Source organism: Arachis stenosperma, chromosome 5, assembly GCF_014773155.1.
Source record: "Arachis stenosperma cultivar V10309 chromosome 5, arast.V10309.gnm1.PFL2, whole genome shotgun sequence".
NCBI lineage: Eukaryota > Viridiplantae > Streptophyta > Magnoliopsida > Fabales > Fabaceae > Arachis > Arachis stenosperma.
Genome location: NC_080381.1, coordinates 116061952 through 116085316, shown reverse-complemented (window position 1 = coordinate 116085316; position 23365 = coordinate 116061952). Strand labels below are relative to the sequence as shown.

The 23365-nt window shown below is 30.8% G+C and overlaps 1 protein-coding gene and 1 pseudogene across 1 annotated transcript; one reads left to right on the top strand and one right to left on the bottom strand.

Annotated features, from left to right (window-relative positions):
• Positions 1 to 65: 65 nt before the first annotated feature.
• On the bottom strand, positions 66 to 903 carry LOC130978948 (kunitz trypsin inhibitor 5-like). Its single transcript, XM_057902283.1, has one exon. It carries the CDS (start codon positions 833 to 835, stop codon positions 227 to 229), a length of 609 nt encoding a protein of 202 aa, XP_057758266.1. The 5' UTR covers positions 836 to 903; the 3' UTR covers positions 66 to 226.
• A 19486-nt stretch (positions 904 to 20389) lies between these two features.
• Positions 20390 to 21142, top strand: LOC130982584 (kunitz trypsin inhibitor 5-like; annotated as a pseudogene).
• The last annotated feature ends 2223 nt before the right edge of the window (positions 21143 to 23365 follow it).

Sequence of the window (23365 nt, the reverse complement as noted above, 5' to 3'; positions counted from 1 at the left end):
TAATATAAAATATATATTAAAATATAAAATATATCTTAAAAATAAGTTAAATAAATACATAATAATTGATTTTGATAACTAATCTGAATGTATAAATAAGATCTTCGTAAAACTATTTATTCAAGGCTGAGCCTTTACATATGAAGAGAATCAGAGCCGATTTTATTATTCTTTCTTTCGCATTGGCTTAGTTCCGCTCAATTCGGTTTGATTATAGCTTAATTAATTAAGCCTTCTTGAACATGACCTTGAAAGTTGGAACCTGATCACTGAGAGCCAAGTGCTTGGTGCCATCAGAATCAGTGAAAATGCCAAGAGCTCTGCACAGAGTGGAGCAGTTACATACAGAAGGACAGAAAGAGAGGTTATAATCTTTGCCGTCCTTCTCAATCTTGAACCAGTTGACAACGGTGTTGACGCCAGGGTTTCCGGCGACGCCGTCGGTGCTTATGAACCAGACGCCGCTCAGCACCTTGAGAAGCCTCCAGACGGATGACTCCTTGCACTTTGGTGCTGACGTGGACTTGATGTTGAGATCCGTGGAAGTTAGAATAACGCCATCTTTGTTGGGAGTGGAAGGCGTGAAGGTCACTGGTGTGCCACGTGTCACTTCGAGCTTGTCTTGCAAGACGTAGATTGGACACGTGCTGTTCACGCTGCTTCCGACGGTTAAGCCACCGCCTCTGCCTCTGAGAACTGGCAGAATGAAGTATTTGACTCCACTTCTGAGTTTCTGACCTGTTACGTCCAGAACTGGTTCCGCTGCTGATGCTGCCATGCCTGTTACCATGGCAAAGCATATCATTGCTGCTATGACTGATGATGAGGACTTCATTTTTGTTTTGAGGGTGATATAAGAGAAGTGGTGTTTGTGTTATGAGAGTTGTGATGAGAAATGGTGTATTTATAGGGTTTTGTGGGGGGAACAAGGTGATGTGGCTACCCATATATAGTAGTGATCAAGTTGTTCAAATGGATATTATTTTTGTTAGGTTTGGCGTGTGAAGCGACGACAGGAGTCTTCTCTCTTCTCTCTCCTCTCTCTGTCATGTGCTAGTTACAGTTAATACTTAATACTTAAACTGGTTTCAAGAAGATATTTCTATCTCTATTTTTATTTTAAAAAATTAAATTAGTTAAATTAGTTTAAAAATTACAAAAATTAGTAGCATTAATTAATTTTTCTCTCATCTTCATAGCTGACGTTAAGTGACAAAATTATTTATGCTTAAAATTGGAATTAAGATTTCAGTATTTAGAATTTGATTTGAGTTAATTAGTTTTGTAAACTTATGAGATTAATTAGTATTAATGAGATATTGTTAGGGATGTGTTATTATTATTTAAGGACTCACATCAGCAAGAGTTAACTACATTGGTTATGGAGATAACGAAAAGATTAACCGGACTAATTCTAGTAGATTGGGAACTATTTTAATTATTAGTTTAATTTTTGAAAACCAAGATGAAGATTGAGATAAATTTGACAATTTATTCTTTAGTTATTTAAAAAAATTAATCACCAACTAACTTTTTTAATCAGTATGTAACATATTAGGATTGATTTTCGTAAATAAACAAGAATTTCATCGTCATGTGAGAAGAATTTTATTTAATAAATAAAGTTCTCAACTCATCAACTTAAATTAATTAGAGTGTAATAAAATTTGAATATAGGTAGCTTTTCCTTTGTTTTTTATTCTTTTGGGTAAGTTTTAAGGAATGAACAACATAGAATTTAGACGCTTTTTATACATTTAATAACTTGTTGAAAACTTACATCCGAAGTAATTTCTCCTTTTGGGATTTTTTTTTTTTTGTTGCTCGACAACAGTGAAACCAGTTTTGACCACATTACTCCTATAGTTATACTACAAACAAAATAATTGAATTAATATTAAACATGTGATGACCACCATGATTAGAAGGTACGTGCTAACTAATGACATTTTATAAACGTGGGAAGGAAATGGTTGGCGAAAATGGTTTTATTAGTTTAATAATAGTTTCGTTAGGTAGACAATAAAAAAATTAAACAACATGAATAAAGAGTTAGAAATTTGACTTAATGAAATTAAAAAAAAATATTCTATTCAAATTACCTAACTAAAAAATATCATTCAATAATTAAAAATATTTAATTATTTATTATATTCTAATTTACTAAAGCATCAGCTTTTTTCCAAATCTTTTGTCGTCGTTGTTGTTGTCGCTTGATCTCCAATCAGCTCTATCGTTGCTATCGGGATCTTCTTCACCACTGGTTCGTCAACAAGGACTTTCATTGACGTTGTTCTCCTCCAAACTGAAAACGAACGGCGCTGCCATGTTCCTTCTCGCCATCGCTGCTTGGCTTGTCACGCACCGTCACCAGCATCGCTCACTCCTAGAGAAAATAACCATCTACTTGGATAAAAATAATCATCTGCATATCTAGTGAATTGAACATCTAGCATATTTTAATTGTATATAACTAAATCCAATCCAATCAAATAACCATCCACATAATAATTAAAATAACCATCTGTATACCTACTAAAATGACTAATCCGATCCTGAACTAGCCATGATTGATGAGTACCAAAACTTAAACTCAGGGAGGCGGCGAACAAAAGGACGGAACTCGTCGGAGCCTTTGGTGGGGACTGGAGAGATCAAAGTGGCATCGTCGTAGAGTTCTTGAAGCTTGGAATTAATCTGAGAGAAAAGGAAGCTGATGAGGAGGTTGAGCATGTAGATTTCGAGGTCATAGGAGACGATGTAAAAATTTTGGATCAAGTATACGAACAAAAAGTAAATACAAACGATGATCAAGGAACCAATCCAGCATGTGCGGCGTGGTCTTGTCAAGGAAATGTTCGTACTGTTGCGATACCATAAATTTCCATCGCGATATGGTGTTATCCGATGAAAAATATTCGACAGAGGTGGAAGAAATCGACGTCGATGAGGAGTGCAAAACGACGTTACTATTCAGATTGGAAGAGAACCTCCTGCGGCGGTAAGAAGATAGCGATGTCAAGATCTTTACGGCAACAATGATAACGGTTGTGGGAGAGATCGACAAGAAATTTATGAAATGCAAAACGTATAATATATGAATATGTAACTGTACCTAGTAGTTTAAGTGCTAATCCTAATATTTTTTAAGTTTTAAAATTTGATAATAATTATTTAATTAATTAAAATTTTAATTTTTAATTTTAAATTTATCTTTTTTTTTAATTGGTATTCATGTTATTTATTATATACATTGTTGTTCTATATTTTTTCGTTCAATAATTATGGATCTGAATATAGTTATTTTTATGTATTTTATTATGCATATAAATTATTTAAATTAAATCACCAATATAGAGTTTGTATTATAATTAATCAGTAATAAAATCAACAATAATGATTGCCGAAAAATATTTAAAAATGGCGAGTAGATTAAGGTGCCACATCTACTTCGTTCACACTTTCAGAAAAAATATTTTGCTGCTTTTGAAAAATTATTCTCCATGTGCAAGTTCTCAATTATAACCGTATATATACGTATTGACGATATAAAATGTTTTAGACTAATCGTAATTGTTCTTGTTGAGTTTGGTCGGTGTATAGCTCGTCTGTCAATGAATGTCTTTAAGCTTCTTGTCGGGATGAGTTATACGTCGGCAAGGAGAGAACAAGGGGGTGGGTACCTGCAAAAGACATTCCGACGCTCAAGTCAGTAAGTGTTTAAGAGGTATATAATAATTCTATGAATATAGAATGTAAGACATGAAATGAAAGTTATCATGTGTTATGTTGTATTTATAATAATTCTATGAATAATTGAATATAGAATGTATTATTGAGATTAGATATAGAATGTTCTTTTTATAGGCATAAAATTGATGAATAGAATTGATGTTATGACCATTTGGTCATTAAAATAGAAATGATGGTCATTAAGTCGGTAATGAAGGTGTCAGTTACAAGCAAAAGAATGAATGATAGTTAACGCCGAGTTATAACTCATAATGCATAATAAAGACTGAGTTCTAAGGTGACGGATCACAGCCCCCAAGCTTTGTCCGCCGATCATATGATTCAGGCTAAGCTTAGAAAATAAAATGAGTTATAACTCGGTTAAAAGATGAGTGAATAATGATGTGGTGAGCCCCCAAGCTTAGTCGGGTTATTATGTCGGCACTTATTCAAAAAATAATTGAATGACAAGAGTCATTCAATCAAGATAGTTGTGTGGGGGATACTTTTCCGCTTAAGAACAATTTTAGCATTTGATTGTATATGAACTGAAAAGTTCAGAGATAGATATCCATTGACGGAATCGATTGTATGATCCGAGGATATAATGGTTAATTGTCTTGGGAATTTTTCTGACCCACAACAACTTATTGATAAATTTCTCTCTCAAAACAATTATTTATTGAATATTTACAATTTACAGTGAAGGTCTGACATGAATAACATAAATTGAGAAAATGAATAGGTATAAAGTCATAACATATATTGAGTAATATATATTGTAAAAGTAAAATAGTTCAAAGTAAAAAAAAAATATACCTTAAAGTTGATAATTATAGAAAAGAAGACGACATATATGAATGTCATACATGTCAAATGTGAATCTGAATTTGTTTTGTAGGACATGCTTTAATTTGAATAAAGCAGTAAGATAACAGTTATTGATGAATTATACTTTAGTATAATGTTTCTAGCAGCTACAGTATGACGAGGATATTCCTCGTGTAATAATAGTAAATTGCCTGTTTAATTTTCTACATTAAACAAATAGTAACATAAATTTAATAGTATAAAATGAATAGTGTACAGTTATATACAATTGATATATATTAATTTTTGATTGAATCCAATTTTAATATTTAAAATCATAATTACTGTCATTGAATTGTATAAATAAAATCATTAAGCAGTAAGAATAAATACATAAGAAATAAAAATGCAATTGACATGGTTGTTATATGTCATATTGTATAGAACATATATTGAGTTTTGAATATAACTAATAATCAGTAAGTATTAGTTACTCAAAATATAAATGTAAAAGTATGTTGAATAAAATATATAATTTTACTTGTGTAAATAGAGAACTTTGAAAAAAAAATAAGCAAATTTGATAAGTGAATTTGTGCTCGGATTGATTGAAAATCGAGTTCGTTTCGAGTTGATTGAAAGCCGAGTTTATTCTCGGATTGGTTCATTAATCGATTGAGATGTGATTTATGATACGTAAAAATGAAGCAATTTGAATGTATAAAGTAAATACTTTAAAAAAGTTACGATAGATTAAAATTTGATAAGAAGTATTAAAAATCTTAAACAAGATTGTTGAGATTGGTTAAAAAATTTGAATGTAAATCAAGTTTTATGAACCTAAGGGGAGTGGGAATTATTTTACTCGTCCCCACAGACGGCGCCAATTGTTCTTGCTGAGTTTGGCTGGTGTATAGCTCGTCCGTCGATGAATGTCTTCAAGCTTCTCGTCGGGATGAGTTATACGTTGGCAAGGAGAGAACAAGGGGTAGGTACCTGCAAAAGACACTCCGACGCTCAAGTCAGTAAGTGTTTAAGAGGTATATAATAATTCTATGAATATAGAATGTAAGACATGAAATGAAAGTTATCATGTGTTATGTTGTGTTTATAATAATTCTATGAATAATTGAATATAGAATGTATTATTGAGATTAGATATAGAAGGTTCTTTTTATAGGCATAAAATTGATGAATAGAATTGATGTTATGACCATTTGGTCATTAAAATAGAAATGATGGTCATTAAGTCGGTAATGAAGGTATTAGTTACAAGCAAAAGAATGAATGATAGTTAACGCCGAGTTATAACTCATAATGCATAATAAAGACTGAGTTATAAGGTGACGGATCAGTAATTATTTTTTTAAATAATTATTTACATAATTAATATAATAAATAATTATTTTTATTAATATAACGTTATGTTATTAGATATATTGTAAAATAATTTTATGTTGACAGTATATTAAAATTAATATATATTTAAAAATTTTAAATCTTAAAAGTATCTTTTATTGAATAAACAAAATATCAAAAGCCACGCACGTTCATTACCATTGTTAATTGATCATAGAATGAATCAAAAGCCAGTTTTGATGGTGAGGTATGGCGCTCCATATGATATGTTATTGTGATGTAAAATAATAGTAGTGGATAACACGAAGGGAAATCTATAGTATATATGAAGAATCTAAGAGCGAGATTATAATATATATTTTACTATGAGAAAAGGTTTAACTTCCATGCATGATTTATATATAGGCTAATTGCTTGTATCTTACTAAGATTGGGAAGGTGCATTCAATATTATACTATCGGTTAAAAAATAGGGATCGATGTATGTGTTTGGATGTCAAAGAAAGTACTATAGTTGATGGATAATTTAGTTTATTTTCCAATTACTCCAACAAGGGTTTTAGCTAACCAAATGTTGTTAAGGACACTTATTAAAATGTTAAATGTAAAAATATATATTAAATAATGATTAAAACTTTCGAAGTTTCAAAATAAGTTGCAATAATAACCTTGTTAACAATTTTTTTGGAAAATTTGTTAACAAAATTTTAACTCGAAAATCAAGTAATCATATTTGCATATCCATCAATAGCGATATATGGAGAAATTAAATAATTGAAAATGATTGAATCTATAATAATCTATCTCATTAACTTTAAGTGAGTGTATGATAAAAGCTCAATTTGGATAAATAACTTAAATAAATTTTTTTGAGAAAAAAATTTAAAATATAAAAACTTTTATTATTAGTAGTTTATAAATAAGTTATTTTGTGTTTGAATTTTTAGTTATAGAAGTACTTATTTAAAAGGTGTAGCGTTTGGATAAATAACTTAAAAAATATATTTTTTTTCCACAAAAAATGGATATTAAAACAATAATGATAAAAAATACTTTTTAATATTGAATGTTGATTTTCTATAACCTAATCACTAAGATTACAATTGTTTAGGCAATTAATTTTTTATTTGCTCTCTTATTAGTTCTATTTTTTAGGTAGAAATTGATTCTTCTACTTCATCTTCACCCATAACGGTGTTCTTGTATGATATGGTAGATAAAAATAAAAAATAAATGTAAAATGTGTGTCAATGTATATTTTGTTGTTATTTTTTTTTTATTTTTTTACTTCTATTAGAATTTCCTCCTCTTTTATTGGGGTCAAGAATTTGCTATAACTAACTATAAAAATAATAGTAGCTATATAAAAATAAAATTATATGACAAAAATAAAATTAAAATTGAGATTTTATAGAGTGGTAAAAATAAAATTATACGACAAATATAAAAATAAAATTATATGACAAAAATAATAAAAATAAAGTGGTAAAATGATAAAAAAATAGAAATAATATATATAATAGGTGATTTAAATAGAACATTATTTTAAAATAGTGATGAAGGATTAATATTTTTAGCATAAATCATTACGTGAAAATGATGGTGAAAAACTCATACTTCTAACAGATGGAATTTTGGGTAAAAATAGTGATGGACTTAGTATTTTCAGTATTTTTTATAAAATAAAATATAAAGTAAATTTTTTTTTTATTTTGAGGTCATTTTTTTTTTACAAAAATAATAGAATAACTTGTCGAAATCATATATTTCTACTTTTTCAAAAAATTATAAATTAATTTTTTAAAAAAATTAAAAATTCTTTTTAAAATAATACCAAACACACATACTATACCTTTTTACTAGCGTGATAACCCGTGCAATGCACGGGATTCACGAAATTTAAACTTTTTTAAAAAAAATACTAAGAATATAACTAAAATACATTCTATACAAATAGATATGTTCTATTAAGTTTGAATAATTACAAAATTATTATTAAACTAAAATAAAAAAATAGATTACAACAATTATTCAATATGTCAATAAATATATAACATGTTTTGTAAGATAATAAAACTTAATAAAATATTCAAAGAATTGCTAAACACTAAAAAAACAGAAAAAAAAAGTACAATAGAGATGTAGTTTACTATTACATATTATCTTAAGAACACATAACATCAGGATACTTACTATTACCAAAACAAAATATATACAATATATATAAATTTGTTCATTAAACACAAAATAAAATATCTCCAAGACAACTTAACATATAATTCACAATATCCATCAAATAGAGTTATACATAGGAGGCCTAAGAACGCTGAATCGATAACTCTATCTGACGGTTAGCTATCGAGCTAAGTTTCAAAGTGATGGTATCACCCTCCTTTAAATTATATGTTCTACAACATTCACTCCACCGACCCCAAATTTCCATTCTGTACGTCTTCCTCGACTCCTCAGTAACTGAAAAGAGAACACATTCTTCTCAACATTGGAATCTGGACCAATGATCGTCCAAATCGAACCATCTCCAAATGGTTTAAGATACACAGCAAATTTTGAAGCCAAATACTGCAACAAATAATTAATAGTTAACATAAACATAATATTTTTATACAGAATGAATAACAGATTTAGGAAGAACATCCAATAAGTTTGTAGGAAAAAAAAAAGAAAACACTCTTTAAGATCAACTTACCAATCTAGACTGTCCAACATCCCAAGCTGTGATCTTCTTTTCATAAGAAACCTCTGGAGCATATCTAATTCAAGATAACATGAACCTTAATCACGACAGTAAAAAATAAAAAGCTATCAAATGATATTAAAATACAAAAGAAAGGAAAATAGTTACATGTAGCATTACCTAGGATCAGGCAATTCGTTTGACACATTAATGTGTTCATCAACTTCCAATGATAAACTGCTGCCACTAGACAAATTTATCGGATTATGTGGATTATCCCCAACCAGTGACCCATCTTGATCATTGTCTTCATCACCATCCGATGAAAGCTGTTCATCCGATGGTTCAGACCCAGACAGAACAATGACATCAGCTGATGAGTCTTCTTCCAACCTGGTATACTTTATGTGGAAGACTCTTGACACATTATCAAGTGTCTCTGGGTCCATTAGCTCAGGAACATAGCAATCAGGATCAAGGTGAACGTACCTAAATTGAACACATGCTGGTCTATCGATAAGATAGAAAGTTCTAATCATTTCAAATGAGTACTCAGTTATCAGCAACTGATCATTCTTTTTTGATCACCTCCAACGATAAACAATTATCTAACTCGTCAATGACATAGAATATTGGCCCGAATCCTTCCCCATTGAAACAAAATTTGAGGGAAGAGCTCTATCACCCTATTTCAAATTTCTTAACAAAGTTAACTCTTTTAACTAAACATGCTAAAAAAGCTTCACAATCTTACCTATTTAGCAAATAGAGTATTTTAAATCTACTATTATTACCAACTGAGCAACACAAGAGAACAATAATCACGTAAATGAACTAACATTATAATGAGATGAAAACTTTAGAATAAATAATTGAGAAAATTCTAGTTCAGTAAATAGCTCAATGAATTTAAAAAAAAATATCCATAGAAAAATGACAAAGGGGCAAAGCAATCAGTCTCACAGATGAAGAAAATAATAGAAAATAACAAATTAAAGAACATAAAGCCAAATCAGTAATCTAATTAATTGAGATTGACACTACTCTAGAAAACTGCACATTGGTGATTATATCACATTACCTGCTGACTGAGATCACAAAATCTGAAAACCAGCTCTTTTTCGCTGGGCCAATATGCCTGGGTTGCTAAAAACCTCCTATTAGCATATAAAGGCACGATTAGAATTTAAGACCGAGACTTTTAACGAAGAAAACAACTAAGTATACAAAAAAAATTGCAACAAACTAAAAGCACAATAATGAAAAATACCCAAGAGACCACATTAGAAAACTAACATACATATTGTATAAATTACAACAACTTCTGAAATCTGGCCCACATACAAATGAGAGGCCAATAAAATTAAATTAAAACATGAAAAATATCTGAGTAAGAATTTAAAAGAAACACTATAGATGGCATTACATCGATATTGAATTCACATTAAAATTTCATAAGTTAATATGAAATATTGAATGGAAAAAGCAAATGAGACTTCAATCGAATTGAAAATGCAGCAAAAATATATTCTCTAATGCTCAGCCATACCTGTTTGGATCTTCTCTATTAGCATCCATGGCCATTCAGACTTGTCAAATAGAGAGGCTTGATATAAAGATTTAAGAAGAAATAAAGGACGTTGTCTCGTACTGCAAAAGAGGGCATTATAATAAAGTAAACCCTAACAGAAAATTTCAACAAATTCAACAAAAACAAGCGATAAAATTGAATAAAGAAACTTAAAGAACAAAACATAAAGCATGTCATTTGTAGGACCTTAAATCAAGTAGGAAATTGAAGATATTTAAGAATTTTCACATAGAAACAAAAGCCACAAAGAAAACATTAAAACTGATAACAAATAAGATAAGAAAATATCAACACTAACACTCAAGACATGTGAATTAGTAAACTCAATTTTTGTTTCTAGTCAACATCATATAAAAGTTTTAATTTAAGCCAAGTTCAAAAAACATCTGAAGAAGCATGATTAAATTTATGCATTGAACAGTTAGTAGAATATTCAGATGACTAAAATTTTGCTATACAAACTTATTAAACAGAACTATCAAAATAGCTATAATAACTAACTTCTTTATCCATTATCAAAAGCTGAAGAAAAGCATGTTATTCATTCTCCTCCCTATGATCAATTAAAGGACCTGAAACAAAAACACAAACAGCTGAAACAAAATAAAAATCCAGCACAGAGGAGGGGCAGCAAGTCAGCACAGATTGAGACCTGGGATGGTGCAACCACACAATGAACAAAACTAAAAAAACTTTGAATCAATAACATAGTAAAAATTCAGAAAAGTTTAATAAAATTTAACTATAGAAACAGACAATAAAGCACTAATAGAGTTATAAATATAAAATTTATAATCAAATGTAATCACTGAGCAAACCCAAGCAATCCAGCATTGTATGGGCAGTCGATCAAAAGAAAGAACACTAAAATATGCCATTCTATAAACTTGTCCTTCAACTATATGATCCCTAAACCTATTAAGGAGTGGTTTCTTGACTGTAGCTTGAATTTTTCCACACTATAAATGGAACAAAACAACAAATCAGATTAATGAAACACATAATTTTAATTTGAAAACTTAAAAAACAGCAAGTAAGACCATATTTAAAAGAGAAACTAATAGGGGCTAACATGTTCATCAAGGAGAATCATCTCCATTGAGTTAGGAACCTCATGGTTACCAAAAGAGGGTACAACCCAAAGCCTTAGAACCCTAACTTTCAGCCTCCAAGCCTCTCTAGGAGGATGCATTAGAAATCATATCAAATGGTGGAGGCATTGCAGTAAAAAAAAGGAGATAAAGAGACTTGATGAAATATATGTAAATGTAACACTTCAATTCTGAAATAATTTCAGCTTAGGAGCAAACACAACAAATCAGAATGTTTGTGCATTCAATGTGCTTCACCAACCATCCTTTTATAGAAAAAATCCAGGATACAATCTCACCTTTTTGAATTCAAATCAAATTAAGGAGGGAAATGCAGGGTAGTGGAGTTGAATAACCAAATTTTTCATTTAATGAGGAAGAAGAAATGAATGAATTGATATCAATCACATCACCACTAACCAAATAGGTTAGATAGAAAGCCCATACCATGTTATACGCATTCTCACATTCTCATCCCCATTTAATGGAAGATAGACAACTAATGATAGCACCAAAAGCTGAAACAACACAAAAACAGGAAAAAGTAGTGATACTTTCCAGAAACAATAAAATAGGCAGTCACCAACTACAATCAACAATGATTCTAGTGATGGCAATTAGAGTTGGTAAATGTCTTAGGTAGGGATACATCGGAAAAAGCAGCTAAATGGGAACAAAAGTATAAACAAACATGAATAAAAATCTATCAATCACATCAACTTTTTTCTTTGTGTAAGGACACGTGGTAGTTAGATCCACAATAACATGAACCAATTCTACTTGCACAAGAGCATTCTTTTCTTAATGAACCTCTTAACTTCAGCACAAGGAGGTATCCAACAGCTGAGATATGAAACACATTTAACACAATCAACAGAAAAATGTAATCAAATTCATTTGAACTTAAAAGAAACAAATAAACAACAGGATAAACATCAATATTTGTGATTCACATCACCACTAATAGAGATTAGTTAGGAAACCCATTCTTTCATAATCAAGGAGACAATCCACATGCAACCAGTCACAAATAGCAAGTATGCCATATTTTTTTTCTGTAATTATCAATAGAAAATAGGCATGGAAAAAATTGTGAACATCAGTTAAACTTTGGGGCAGTCCTAGTAACACAAATACTAAAGTGATACCATATTAGAATAACAAAGCCACTTCCTCTGTGAATCACATCTCAAATTCAGCAGAAAAATCGCATGTCTTTTCAAGAGGTGAAATACAAAACAATTTTTATATAAATAATAATTAAAAAATAGACAATGAATTTGAATTGAAATTTCAAATCTTTCATTCAATCAGGAAAAAGCATTAATCAATTCATATCAGTCACATCACCACTCACCAAATAGCTTAGATAAAAAGCCCATACCTTGATACGCATTCCCACATTATCATCTCCATTCAATGGCATTGAGACAATTAATGATAGGAGCAAAACCTGAACCAACACAAAAACAGTAAAAAAAAAATCAACCTTTCAAGAAATCAAGAAAGGGTTGACAAATTGAGATATGAGACCACAACTACTACAGTAACATACAGCTCATAACACCATAGGGAAGGCAGTAATCATATACCAGAAACAATGATTCCACTAATGACAATCAGAATTGGTATAAATTGGTTTGATAAGGATACATTCAAAAAACTATAGAGAAACATGAGTAAAATCGGTTAATGAGATAAAAATGAAAGCTAACACGAACACCCAAAAATTGTATCCAACAAGATAATCCACAAATTGAATAACCAAATCTTTCATTTAATGAGGAAGAAGCTATGAACCAATTCAATTCAATCACATCAGGAGTCACCAAATAGGTCAAACAGAAAGCCCATACCCTGATAGCCTTTCCCACATTCTCATCAACATTCAATAGCACATAGACAACTAATCATAGGAGCAAAAGCCGAACCAACAGAAAAACAGGAAAAATAACTGAACCTTTGGAGAAATCTAAAAATAGGGGAAAAAAATAAGATATTACACCTCACGTACTACAATCCAGCTACATGTCACTAGACCACATCGAAGGTAGTCACCAACTACCCCAAACAATGATTCTAGCGATAGCAATAAGAGTTGGTAAATGTATTAGGTAGGGATACATTCAAAGCAGCAGACAAAAGGGAACAAAAGCATAGAGCAACATGAATAAAAATCAGTCAATGACATCAACATTCATGAAAAGGAGGAGACTGAAACCTCATACCTTGATAATGATTCCAAAATTTCCAATTTCCAATAAAAAATATATAACAGAACCTTAGTAGGTGTAGAGAACACAGTTTCATGGGAAGAGGAACTGCTGGATACTTTTTTCTCTGGCTAAACACATGTGCTAGTTAGAAAAAGAACACCATGAAGCCATTTTACTGGCAGAAGGGCATTCTTTTCTGAATTAACCTCTTAACTTGCGGCCAAGGATGTGTATATCCATCCAACAGCTGAAATATAAACAGATTTAACACAATCAACAGAATTTTTAAATAAATAATAAAAAAAAACTGACAATGCAGTTGACTTGAGATAAATAATCTTTCTTTCAATGAGGAAGATGCTATGAATCAATTCATATCAATCAAATCAATAGTCACCAAATGGGTTAAATAGAAAGCCCATACCTTGATAGGCGGCATTCCCACATTCTGATATCCATTAAATGATATACAGACAACTAATAATAGAATCAAAACAAGAACCAACACAAAAAAAAACAGAAAACAAGTGAAACTTTCAATAAATGAAGAAAATCAATTCATATCAATCACATCAATAGTCACCATATGGGTTAAATAGAAAACCCATAACTTGATAGGCATTCCCACATTATCATCTCCATTCAATGGCATAGAGACAACTAATAATAGGAGCAAAACATGAACCAACACAAAAGCACAGAAAACAAGTGAAACTTTCAATAAATAAAAAAATACGGACCAGAAACTGACATATGAGAGCATACCAACTACAATAAATCTACACGCCATAAGACCACAGGAAGGCATTAATCAAGTACCCAAACAATCATTCTACTGATGACTATAACACTTGGCAAATATGTTAGGTAAAGATATATTGAAAACAGCAGATGGGTTGAAAAAAAAAAAGTATATAGAAACATGAGTAAAAATCTATCAATGACATCAACATGCAAGAAAACCATGAGGTTGAATGTACAGAAACTAAAAAATTAAAAATATATTAATAAAAACAGAACACCCATGCTACAAAGAAATGAACAGGTAACAAAAGAACATCTGATAATGAGTTCAAAATGAAAGTTAACAGCAAATCCCAAAAAATGTAACCAAGTACATGAACCCACAAAAAGTAGACAATATCAGAAACAGAATTTGAAATTAGAAATTTCACAAACCCTACACAACATGTGCGTAAAACATCGAACAGATACCCAACAATCACAAATTGGAACATTAGGAATTTCACAAACCCTAGATAAGAAAATGTCCCTTAACCATATAACAGATACCAGTAATCATCAGAATTTGCAAAATTAGGAATTTCAGAAAAGATAGACAAAATCATCAAAATTTGCAAAATTAGGGATTTCAGATACCATAGACAATAAAACCGGTGTAAATCGCGGATCAAAATTTGAAAGAGAATTTGCAAAATTAGGGATTTAAGAAACCATTCACAAAATCATCAATATTTGCAAAATTAGGGATTTCAGATACCATATACAATAAAATCAGTGTAAATCACGGAAAAAATTTGAAAGATTAGGAATTTCACAAACCCTAAAAAATAAAATCTCGCTTAGCCATTGAACAGAAACCGGAAAACATCAAAATTTGCACAATTAGAGATTTCAGAAACAATAGACAATAAAACCTGGTTCAATCGCGGAACAGATCCCAAAATCCATCACAGGGATCTGACATATTGAATCTGAGCGAAAAATTGGGAAATCCGCAAACCGGATGAACGGCGAGGAACAATCTCCCAGGAGAACACGGCTCCTAGACACAGTATGGTACGGAACATGAAACGAAACTTGGAGATGAGAGCAAAGCTCCTAGGGTTGAAAGAAATCATTACCTACTGAAACAGATCCATCAAGAACGAAGGTTGCCTCAGTGACTCGGTGAAAAGTATCGGAAGTTGCGTGAGAGAAGAGCCCAAATCGATAGGTGACGACTGGTGTCAGAGCAGCACATGCACCATCCAAAGAATGGGGCCAGGTGGAGGAGGTGCCACCGTGAAAGGGACCGTCCACCTCGGAGTGGAACCGGCGTGAGTTGCGGAGAGCTCTCCAGCTCGGAAACGAAACCACGCCTATCTAATGTTTAATGATAATTTAAAAATAAAAAATAACTTCTGTTACTTCTCAAACAACTCAAAATAGGCGTCTAAATAAGTTACTCTTTCTTTGGTGGTTGTAAAAAGTAATAAGGAACGAATAATATTGGCGGTGCTAAACATATACAAGTGTTATGATAATAAGGGCTATACATTTTTAATTCTTGCAAATTTTTATTTTCTTTTTTGTTTTAGATATATATTGTAAACTTATTTTTTGGTTTTTATTTTTATAAAATTTTAATATTTAATTTAACTTTTCATTATTTTTTTGCCATTAAATACTACTAACAAATAAGACTAAATGATAAATTAAACTATTAAAGTGGAGTCATCTTTAGTTATTATATTAATATTTACTATAGTGAGCTTGGGGGTATCTAATAATTAACGTTATATTGGACAAATCCTTGCCTTAATTAGTATTTTTGTTTTTTCCTGTGGAAAGATACAAAAGACAGCTATTACTTGCCTAGATCACATCTAAGCACTACTATTCAGTATTCACATATGTTTTGGATAAGATAGTCATGTTACATGATTTTAATTCATTTTAAAAATAAATATTAAAGGAGGAGCTTGCTATAATGGAATATCGGAAAGCCTCTTAAATTGGTGTATATTTTTTCCTTAACGTAATGTTATTTTAACACATATATTTGTATATATTTTCTATATGCGATGGATTCAGTTAAAAGGAAATGAAAGAATAATAATAATAATCTAAAAACAAAGCTGCTCTTTTCAATAACTTAAAATAAAATTTAATAATGTAAAACAATATTACTAGATACCCTAGTAGAAATAAAATGATAATACTCTTTCATTCTATTATTCATGAGTTAATTGATGATGAATTGGCTTAATTATGTTTTTAATTTGATAAACTAAAAGTAAAAACAATAAATACGGGTATTTAACTATGCTGATAACAAGTGTAAAAGTAAATATAAAGTAGAAATTCGAAATATTTAGTAATTAAAATAAATTAACAAAAATTAATTAAAATTTATTTTATTTAATATTTATTAGTTATTTTAATAACTAATAATTTTTTTTTTTTTGTCTCTAACATCAGTGGTAAAGTTTCTCCTAGACATATGATCATGGCCATTGGCCAACGCGTATTATAGATCTAAAGTGGTCAAGCAAAGTGGCTTCTCATAATTAAGCAAGGTGGCCTCTCATAATTATTATATGGATCGATCATTCACACAATTATTCAGATATTAATATATTATATATTAATTTGGGCATGTTTTCATAATGTATAATAAGTTGAGCTAATATAATATTTCTAAAATAAAGCATACGCACGTTCGGTGCAATGATGCTAGTCATATGAGTTCACACTTTCACATGGATAGTGTTGGCCATCACACTCTGAGAAGTGAGAACAGATAAAAGTATAAAACACCTTTGCGCACTCAAACCTTTTTTCTCACTATTACACACCTGCATTCCATTGATATTATTTGGAGGTGGAATAATGTTATTAATTAGGAGTCAGATAAAAGTGTTTAAAATATTTTTTAAGATAGTTTTTATTAATTAAAATTTAATATATATAATTAATTAAATTGTGTTATTTTTATTAAAATTAAATCAGATAATTTAATTTGGACAAAAAATTAGTAAATTAAACTTTAAATTGATCTAAATTAATTTTTTATAGAAAATAACTATAATAATCTTATTATAAAAAATAATTAAAATATTCTTATTATATATATATATATATTTTAATTTTAAAAATTTTAAATTCTAACTCTATAATAATACAGAAAAAAATGTTAGAATTTAGAGTTTTTAAAATATATAATAATAATAATAATAATAATAATAATAATAATAATAATAATTCAGTAATTTTTTATAATAAATATATTTTAGTTATTTTTATAAAAAAATATTAATTTAGATCGATTTAAGGTATAATTTATTAATTTTTTGTTTAAATTAATTTATTTAATCTAATTTTAATAAAAATAATATAGTTTAATTTATTATATGTATTAAATTTTAATTATTTAAAAATATTTTTAAAAAATTATTTTAAACATTTTTATCTGAACGAATATTATTTTGTATTATTTTTATGTATATTATTTTGTATATTTTTTATTAGTAAAATGTATATTTATTTGTAAGACTAAAATTATTCTTTACGCTGTTTCATCAAAATATTTATGAATAATTATTATAGCTATATATATATATATATATATATATATATATAAACTAGTAATAATATAGAATAATATATATTTATTATTTATATAATAAATTTTATTTATTTTTAATATTTATCATTAATTATGGAATATAAAAATTAAAATTAATACTTTTGTAAAAAGTTAAAATATATTTCTATTATGTGATAATATAAAATAAATAAATTTTTTAAATAAAAATATTATTTTAATCAATAAAATAATAATTATTAATTTATATATAATTATAATAATTATTGAATAATATTTTAGTTAAATAGACTAAAAAATATGATAATTTAATCCTACAAAAGAGTATATCTTTTATAAATAAAGATGGACATAATATTTCTCAAAAAAGAGAAGTGTTATTTTTTTATATTTAAAAAGTAAAGATAAAAAATCATTCTCTATCGGCTAATTTTTTTTTATATTGGAGAAGTGTGTGAGTTGTGTTTGGTTATGGTGTATATAGGTGTTAGACACAGATGTGGGACATAGAGAAATCGGACCGTCCGAATTCTTTGTTAAAAAATTCATTGACCACAAATCGGACCGTCCGATTAGTTTTTGTTTTTTTCTTTTTTATTTAAAATCAAATCGGACCGTCCGTTTACACCTTTTGTTTTTTTTTTTTGAATTGAAAACGGACCATGCGTTTTCAATTTTTGTTTTTTTTTTATTTTTCCTTTTAATGAAAACGGACCCTCCGTTTTTAGGTTTTTTTTTTTTTAAAAAATCAAATCGAACCCTCCAAGTTTTATTAAAAAAATATTTTTTTTTTAGATCTCCTCTAATCGGACCGTCCGAACTCTTTGTTCTAAATCGCTCGGTCCGATTTCAGTTTCCTGGTACCATACGCAGGAAAAGCACCCCTATTCTCCATAAGGCTGTATCACCCCATATCTCCCACCATATTAAAAATAAAAAGCGTTCTCTATCTCTATCCGCTTTTATTCTTAATTTAAGTGTCCATATGTTATGACCTTCCCGTGCACCATTATTCCAAAGATTTCTTTGTTTTTTTTAAAAAAAAAAAAACCTCATGCCTACATATGTCCATGTATGTCACTGTATTGCTTAGTAATTAGGTTAGCCATCCCATTACAACAAAAATTATTTTTAATGATAAACTTTTATTAATAATAATATAATAATTATTACATATTTTATTTAACTTATATTTTACGATAATTATATATATAGTTATGATTATTACTATATATTACAATAATAATTATATATTTTTTGTGATTATTAAAATCTTTTTATCAAAAATTATATAATTATTACTAAAATATTTTAGACAAAATATAAGACAACATTGATCAATATTTAATTATTAGTAAATGTTTCGATCCGATTCAACAACGGCTATGGATCTACTTATAGATTTTTGATTCGACTGATGGTTAGAGGTGATCCACGTGTCATCTCGTGATCTATAAAAAATTTGGACAACTCGTAAAATTTTTTAGATGAATGGGTCTAAGAAAATGAGCCTATCCAGATATAAATAGGAAGAGACTTACCTTTTTACGATATGTCATCTAGGATGTCCGTGGATTGGATCGTATTCACAGATTCAGTAAATATCTGTATCCAATTCGAAAATTGCGAATACAATTTGATCCGCACTATAATAATTAATAAATAAATAAATATATATGTTTGGTATTATATTTATTTTATTTACCAAAGATAAGAGACTCGAACCCACAACCTCTTAATTGAATATGGAGAGACTATGTCATTTGAGCTATTACTCATTGGCTTGGTATTATATTTACTTGTTTGTATGTTTTAGTGTCATTATTATTTATATATTGTATTATTTTATTTTTATTATTTAAAGAGTTTGATTAAAGATATTTTAGGAATAAATAAGTTTAAAAGTATGAAAGAAATATTTTTATCGAATTTTTTACATAGAAATATGATTAAAAAGAAAAAGTTTAATTATGCGGATATATCCGATATCCGATCCGATCCGATCCGTAAATGTGCGGATCGGATCGGATCGGATCCGGCACTAAAAAGTGCAGATATCATATCCAATCCGATCCGATGAAAATTGTGCGGATCGGATCGAATTTTCGGCCATATCCGATCCGATCCAATCCGCGGACACCCCTAACGTCATCTTTCTTAACCGCCTCTTGATATGTACACTAAATTTAACATTGGAATATCTTTGCAGATGATTCTATTCGTCGACACATCGACGATTCGATCGATCATCTCATTCCAAAAACTCGCACCCAAATCCAGATCCTATCTCACCCGATTGTACTTACCTCTACTTCACCTGATTCGCCATTCTTCCGAACATCTGAACTCTAAATATATTAGAAATTATTTTTATTAGTTTTAAAATTAATATTAATGATCACTAAAAATAATTTTTATCAGTGAGAATGCAATGATGCAAATAAAATAAAACATCGATCCTTATAGTCCAAGTTGACGAATATAATTAACATGGTTCCACTTCCACCCAAAAACACTATAAATAGATGTATCAATTTCCATTATTCACATACATACTCAAAACACAGAAAAACACATACATCTAACAACACCGCTTTTTATTATACTCCTAAGTCCTATCCACATTAATAGAGCACAAATATTTGAAAACAAAAATGAAGTCCTCATTATCACTCGTAGCAATCATGATATGCTCTGCCATGATGATAGGAATGGCAGCATCAGCAGCGGAACCAGTTCTCGACGTAACCGGTTAGAAACTCAAAAGCGGAGTCAAATATTTCATTCTGCCAGTTCTCAGAGGCAGAGGCGGTGGCTTAATCGTCGGAAGCAGCGTGAACAGCACGTGTCCAATCTACGTCTTGCAAGACAAGCTCGAAGTGACACATGGCACACCAGTGACCTTCACACCTTCCACTCCCAACAAAGATGGCGTTATTCTAACTTCCACGGATCTCAACATCAAGTCCACGTCAGCACCAAAGTGCAAGGAGTCATCCGTGTGGAGGCTTCTCAAGGTGCTGAGCGGCGTGTGGTTCATAAGCACCGACGGCGTTGCCGGAAACCCTGGCGTCGACACCGTTGTCAACTGGTTCAAGATTGAGAAGGACGGCAAAGACTATAACCTCTCTTTCTGTCCTTCTGTTTGTAACTGCTCCACGTTGTGTAGGCCTCTTGGCATTTTCACCGACTCTGATGGCACCAAGCACTTGTCTCTCAGCGATCAGGTTCCAACTTTGAAGGTCATGTTCAAGAAGGCTTAATTAATTAAGATCTAATTAGCCAATAAAACAATGGCAAAGACTAGTTTGCTAGGCCTTTCTTTCTTTCTCTTTTCAGTTTTCTTGTGTGAGAGAGTAAAATTTTCTGATGGATCAAATAAAGGACTCATCAATGTATTAGTAAAACTCCTCAATAAAACGTGCTTTAATTTACTTTGATTATTACTCCTAAACTAGCTAAACTATCTAACTATATAAGGTAACTAGCCGTTGATAGCTCAACTAACTTTCCTATTTCAGCACCAACCGTAGGAACAGAATTAACTGATTCTGTTTCTCCTCTCACACAATCTAAGCCTTCAGTATAATTCGATTGAGCGGTTGGGATTTAACTTAAACTAAACTAAAATAAGACTTAAAACTAAGCAATGGTAATTTATTGATCTCGCTTGATAGGTGTTACGACGAGAGTATTACAGGTAGTTCTGTTATGAGTTAACATAAGTCACACCTTTGGTACAAGTCACACCTTTTCACACCCTTAGGCAATTTTCTAGAAGCTCCCATCACTCTCTATAAGTAGACGCATGTTATTCTACTGGATTTGATCTTTTCATTCATTCTGCTGAGTAATCAATAAAGTTCATTTTTCTCTGTTCTCTTTCTCAATCTTCAGTCTCCTTTCTTCTTCAATCTTCACCCTATAAGATCTGGTACCTTCATGGTACCAGAGCTTATGGTGCCACAGCTTCTGCGAAATCACAAATTCAGAAGAGTTCAAGCTAATTCAAGCTGAGTCACGATGGCTCAAGGATTTGTAGCAACACCGATCTCAATGAAGTTGGATGAGGAAAATTTTCTGCAATGGAAAGACCAGGCATTCTCAACAATTGAAGGAAATGATATGCTAACTCATGTTACAGGAAAAGGAATCCCTCAGCAATACCTAGCAACCGAAGATGAGACCGATGTAGCGTTGAATCCGCAGTATCAACAATGGAAAAGATAAGATGCGTTGCTCAAGTCATGGCTCTTGGCTTCGATGAGTAAACCGTTTACCACATGGATGGTTGGATGCACTTACATGCATCAAGTTTGGAAGAGGCTTGAAGATCATTTCGCATCTCAGATCAAAGCAAAGGTAATGCAGTTAAAACACAAGCTCAGTACTCTTCAAATTGGAGCATCTGTAACTGAGTATGTCCTTTCAATTAAGAGCACAATTGATGCACTAGTCTCAGTAGGTGAAGCAATAACTGAAAGTGATCATGTAAATGCAATATTGCATGGTTTAACCGAGTATTCTTCGGTCTACACCTCTGTGCTAGCAAGATCTCAGTGCATAACAGTTGCCGAATTGGAAGCCCTACTACTGGCTCATGAGAGCATGCTCACAAGGTTCAGAAAATCAGAGACATTTGTGCAAGCTAATATCGCTCAATTTGGCAGAGGAGGTTTTAGAGGTGGATTTCGAGGACGAGGAGGACGCACGTTTAGAGGAGGTAGAGGCTACTTCAATGGAGGTAGATCTCTACAAGATTCCTCATTTCAAGAATATACAAATGGTGGATTTAGTGGCCAGACTGCAGGTGGCAGAGGACAATCTAATAGAGGTGGCAGGATGAAAAATATGAGAGGTTATCAGGCTGAGAAACCACAGTGTCAAGTGTGCAATAAAATTGGTCACACAGCTAGAACTTGCTGGTATAGGTATAGTGATGACTTCTATGAAGGTTACTATGAAAATGAAAATGGAGGATATGGTGGATACAGCAAAGCAAGCAATCAGTCCTATGGCAATCAAGGGTATAACAGTGGAGACAATCAAGTCCCTCAGCAGGTGTCTCAGCCTCGTGCCAACTTCTGTAATGTCCTGGCAACGCCTGCCACAGTTCAGGATCCAAATTGGTATCCTGACTCAGGAGCTACGCATCATATGACTCACACTGAGCAGAATCTGTTAGAGAAGGAGGAATATTGTGGTGATGAGCAAGTTATAGTAGGCAATGGGACAGGTTTGCCAATTTCCTTTGTTGGTAATTTGTGCATTAAATCTGATTTGACCTCTAGATTATTACACCTTAGAAAACTGTTATGTGTGCCTAAAATAATAAAGAATTTGATGAGTGTATATCAATGTTGCTGTGACAATAAAGTCTTCTTTGAATTTCATGATGATAGGTGCTGCATAAAAACCAAAGACACTCAAGAGATTGTTCTTCAAGGCATTGTTCACAAAGGCCTTTTAGCTTGTCAATTCCTTCTTCTGTAACTAAACTTAAATGCTCAGCTTGTTGTATTGGAAAATCCCACCATTTAC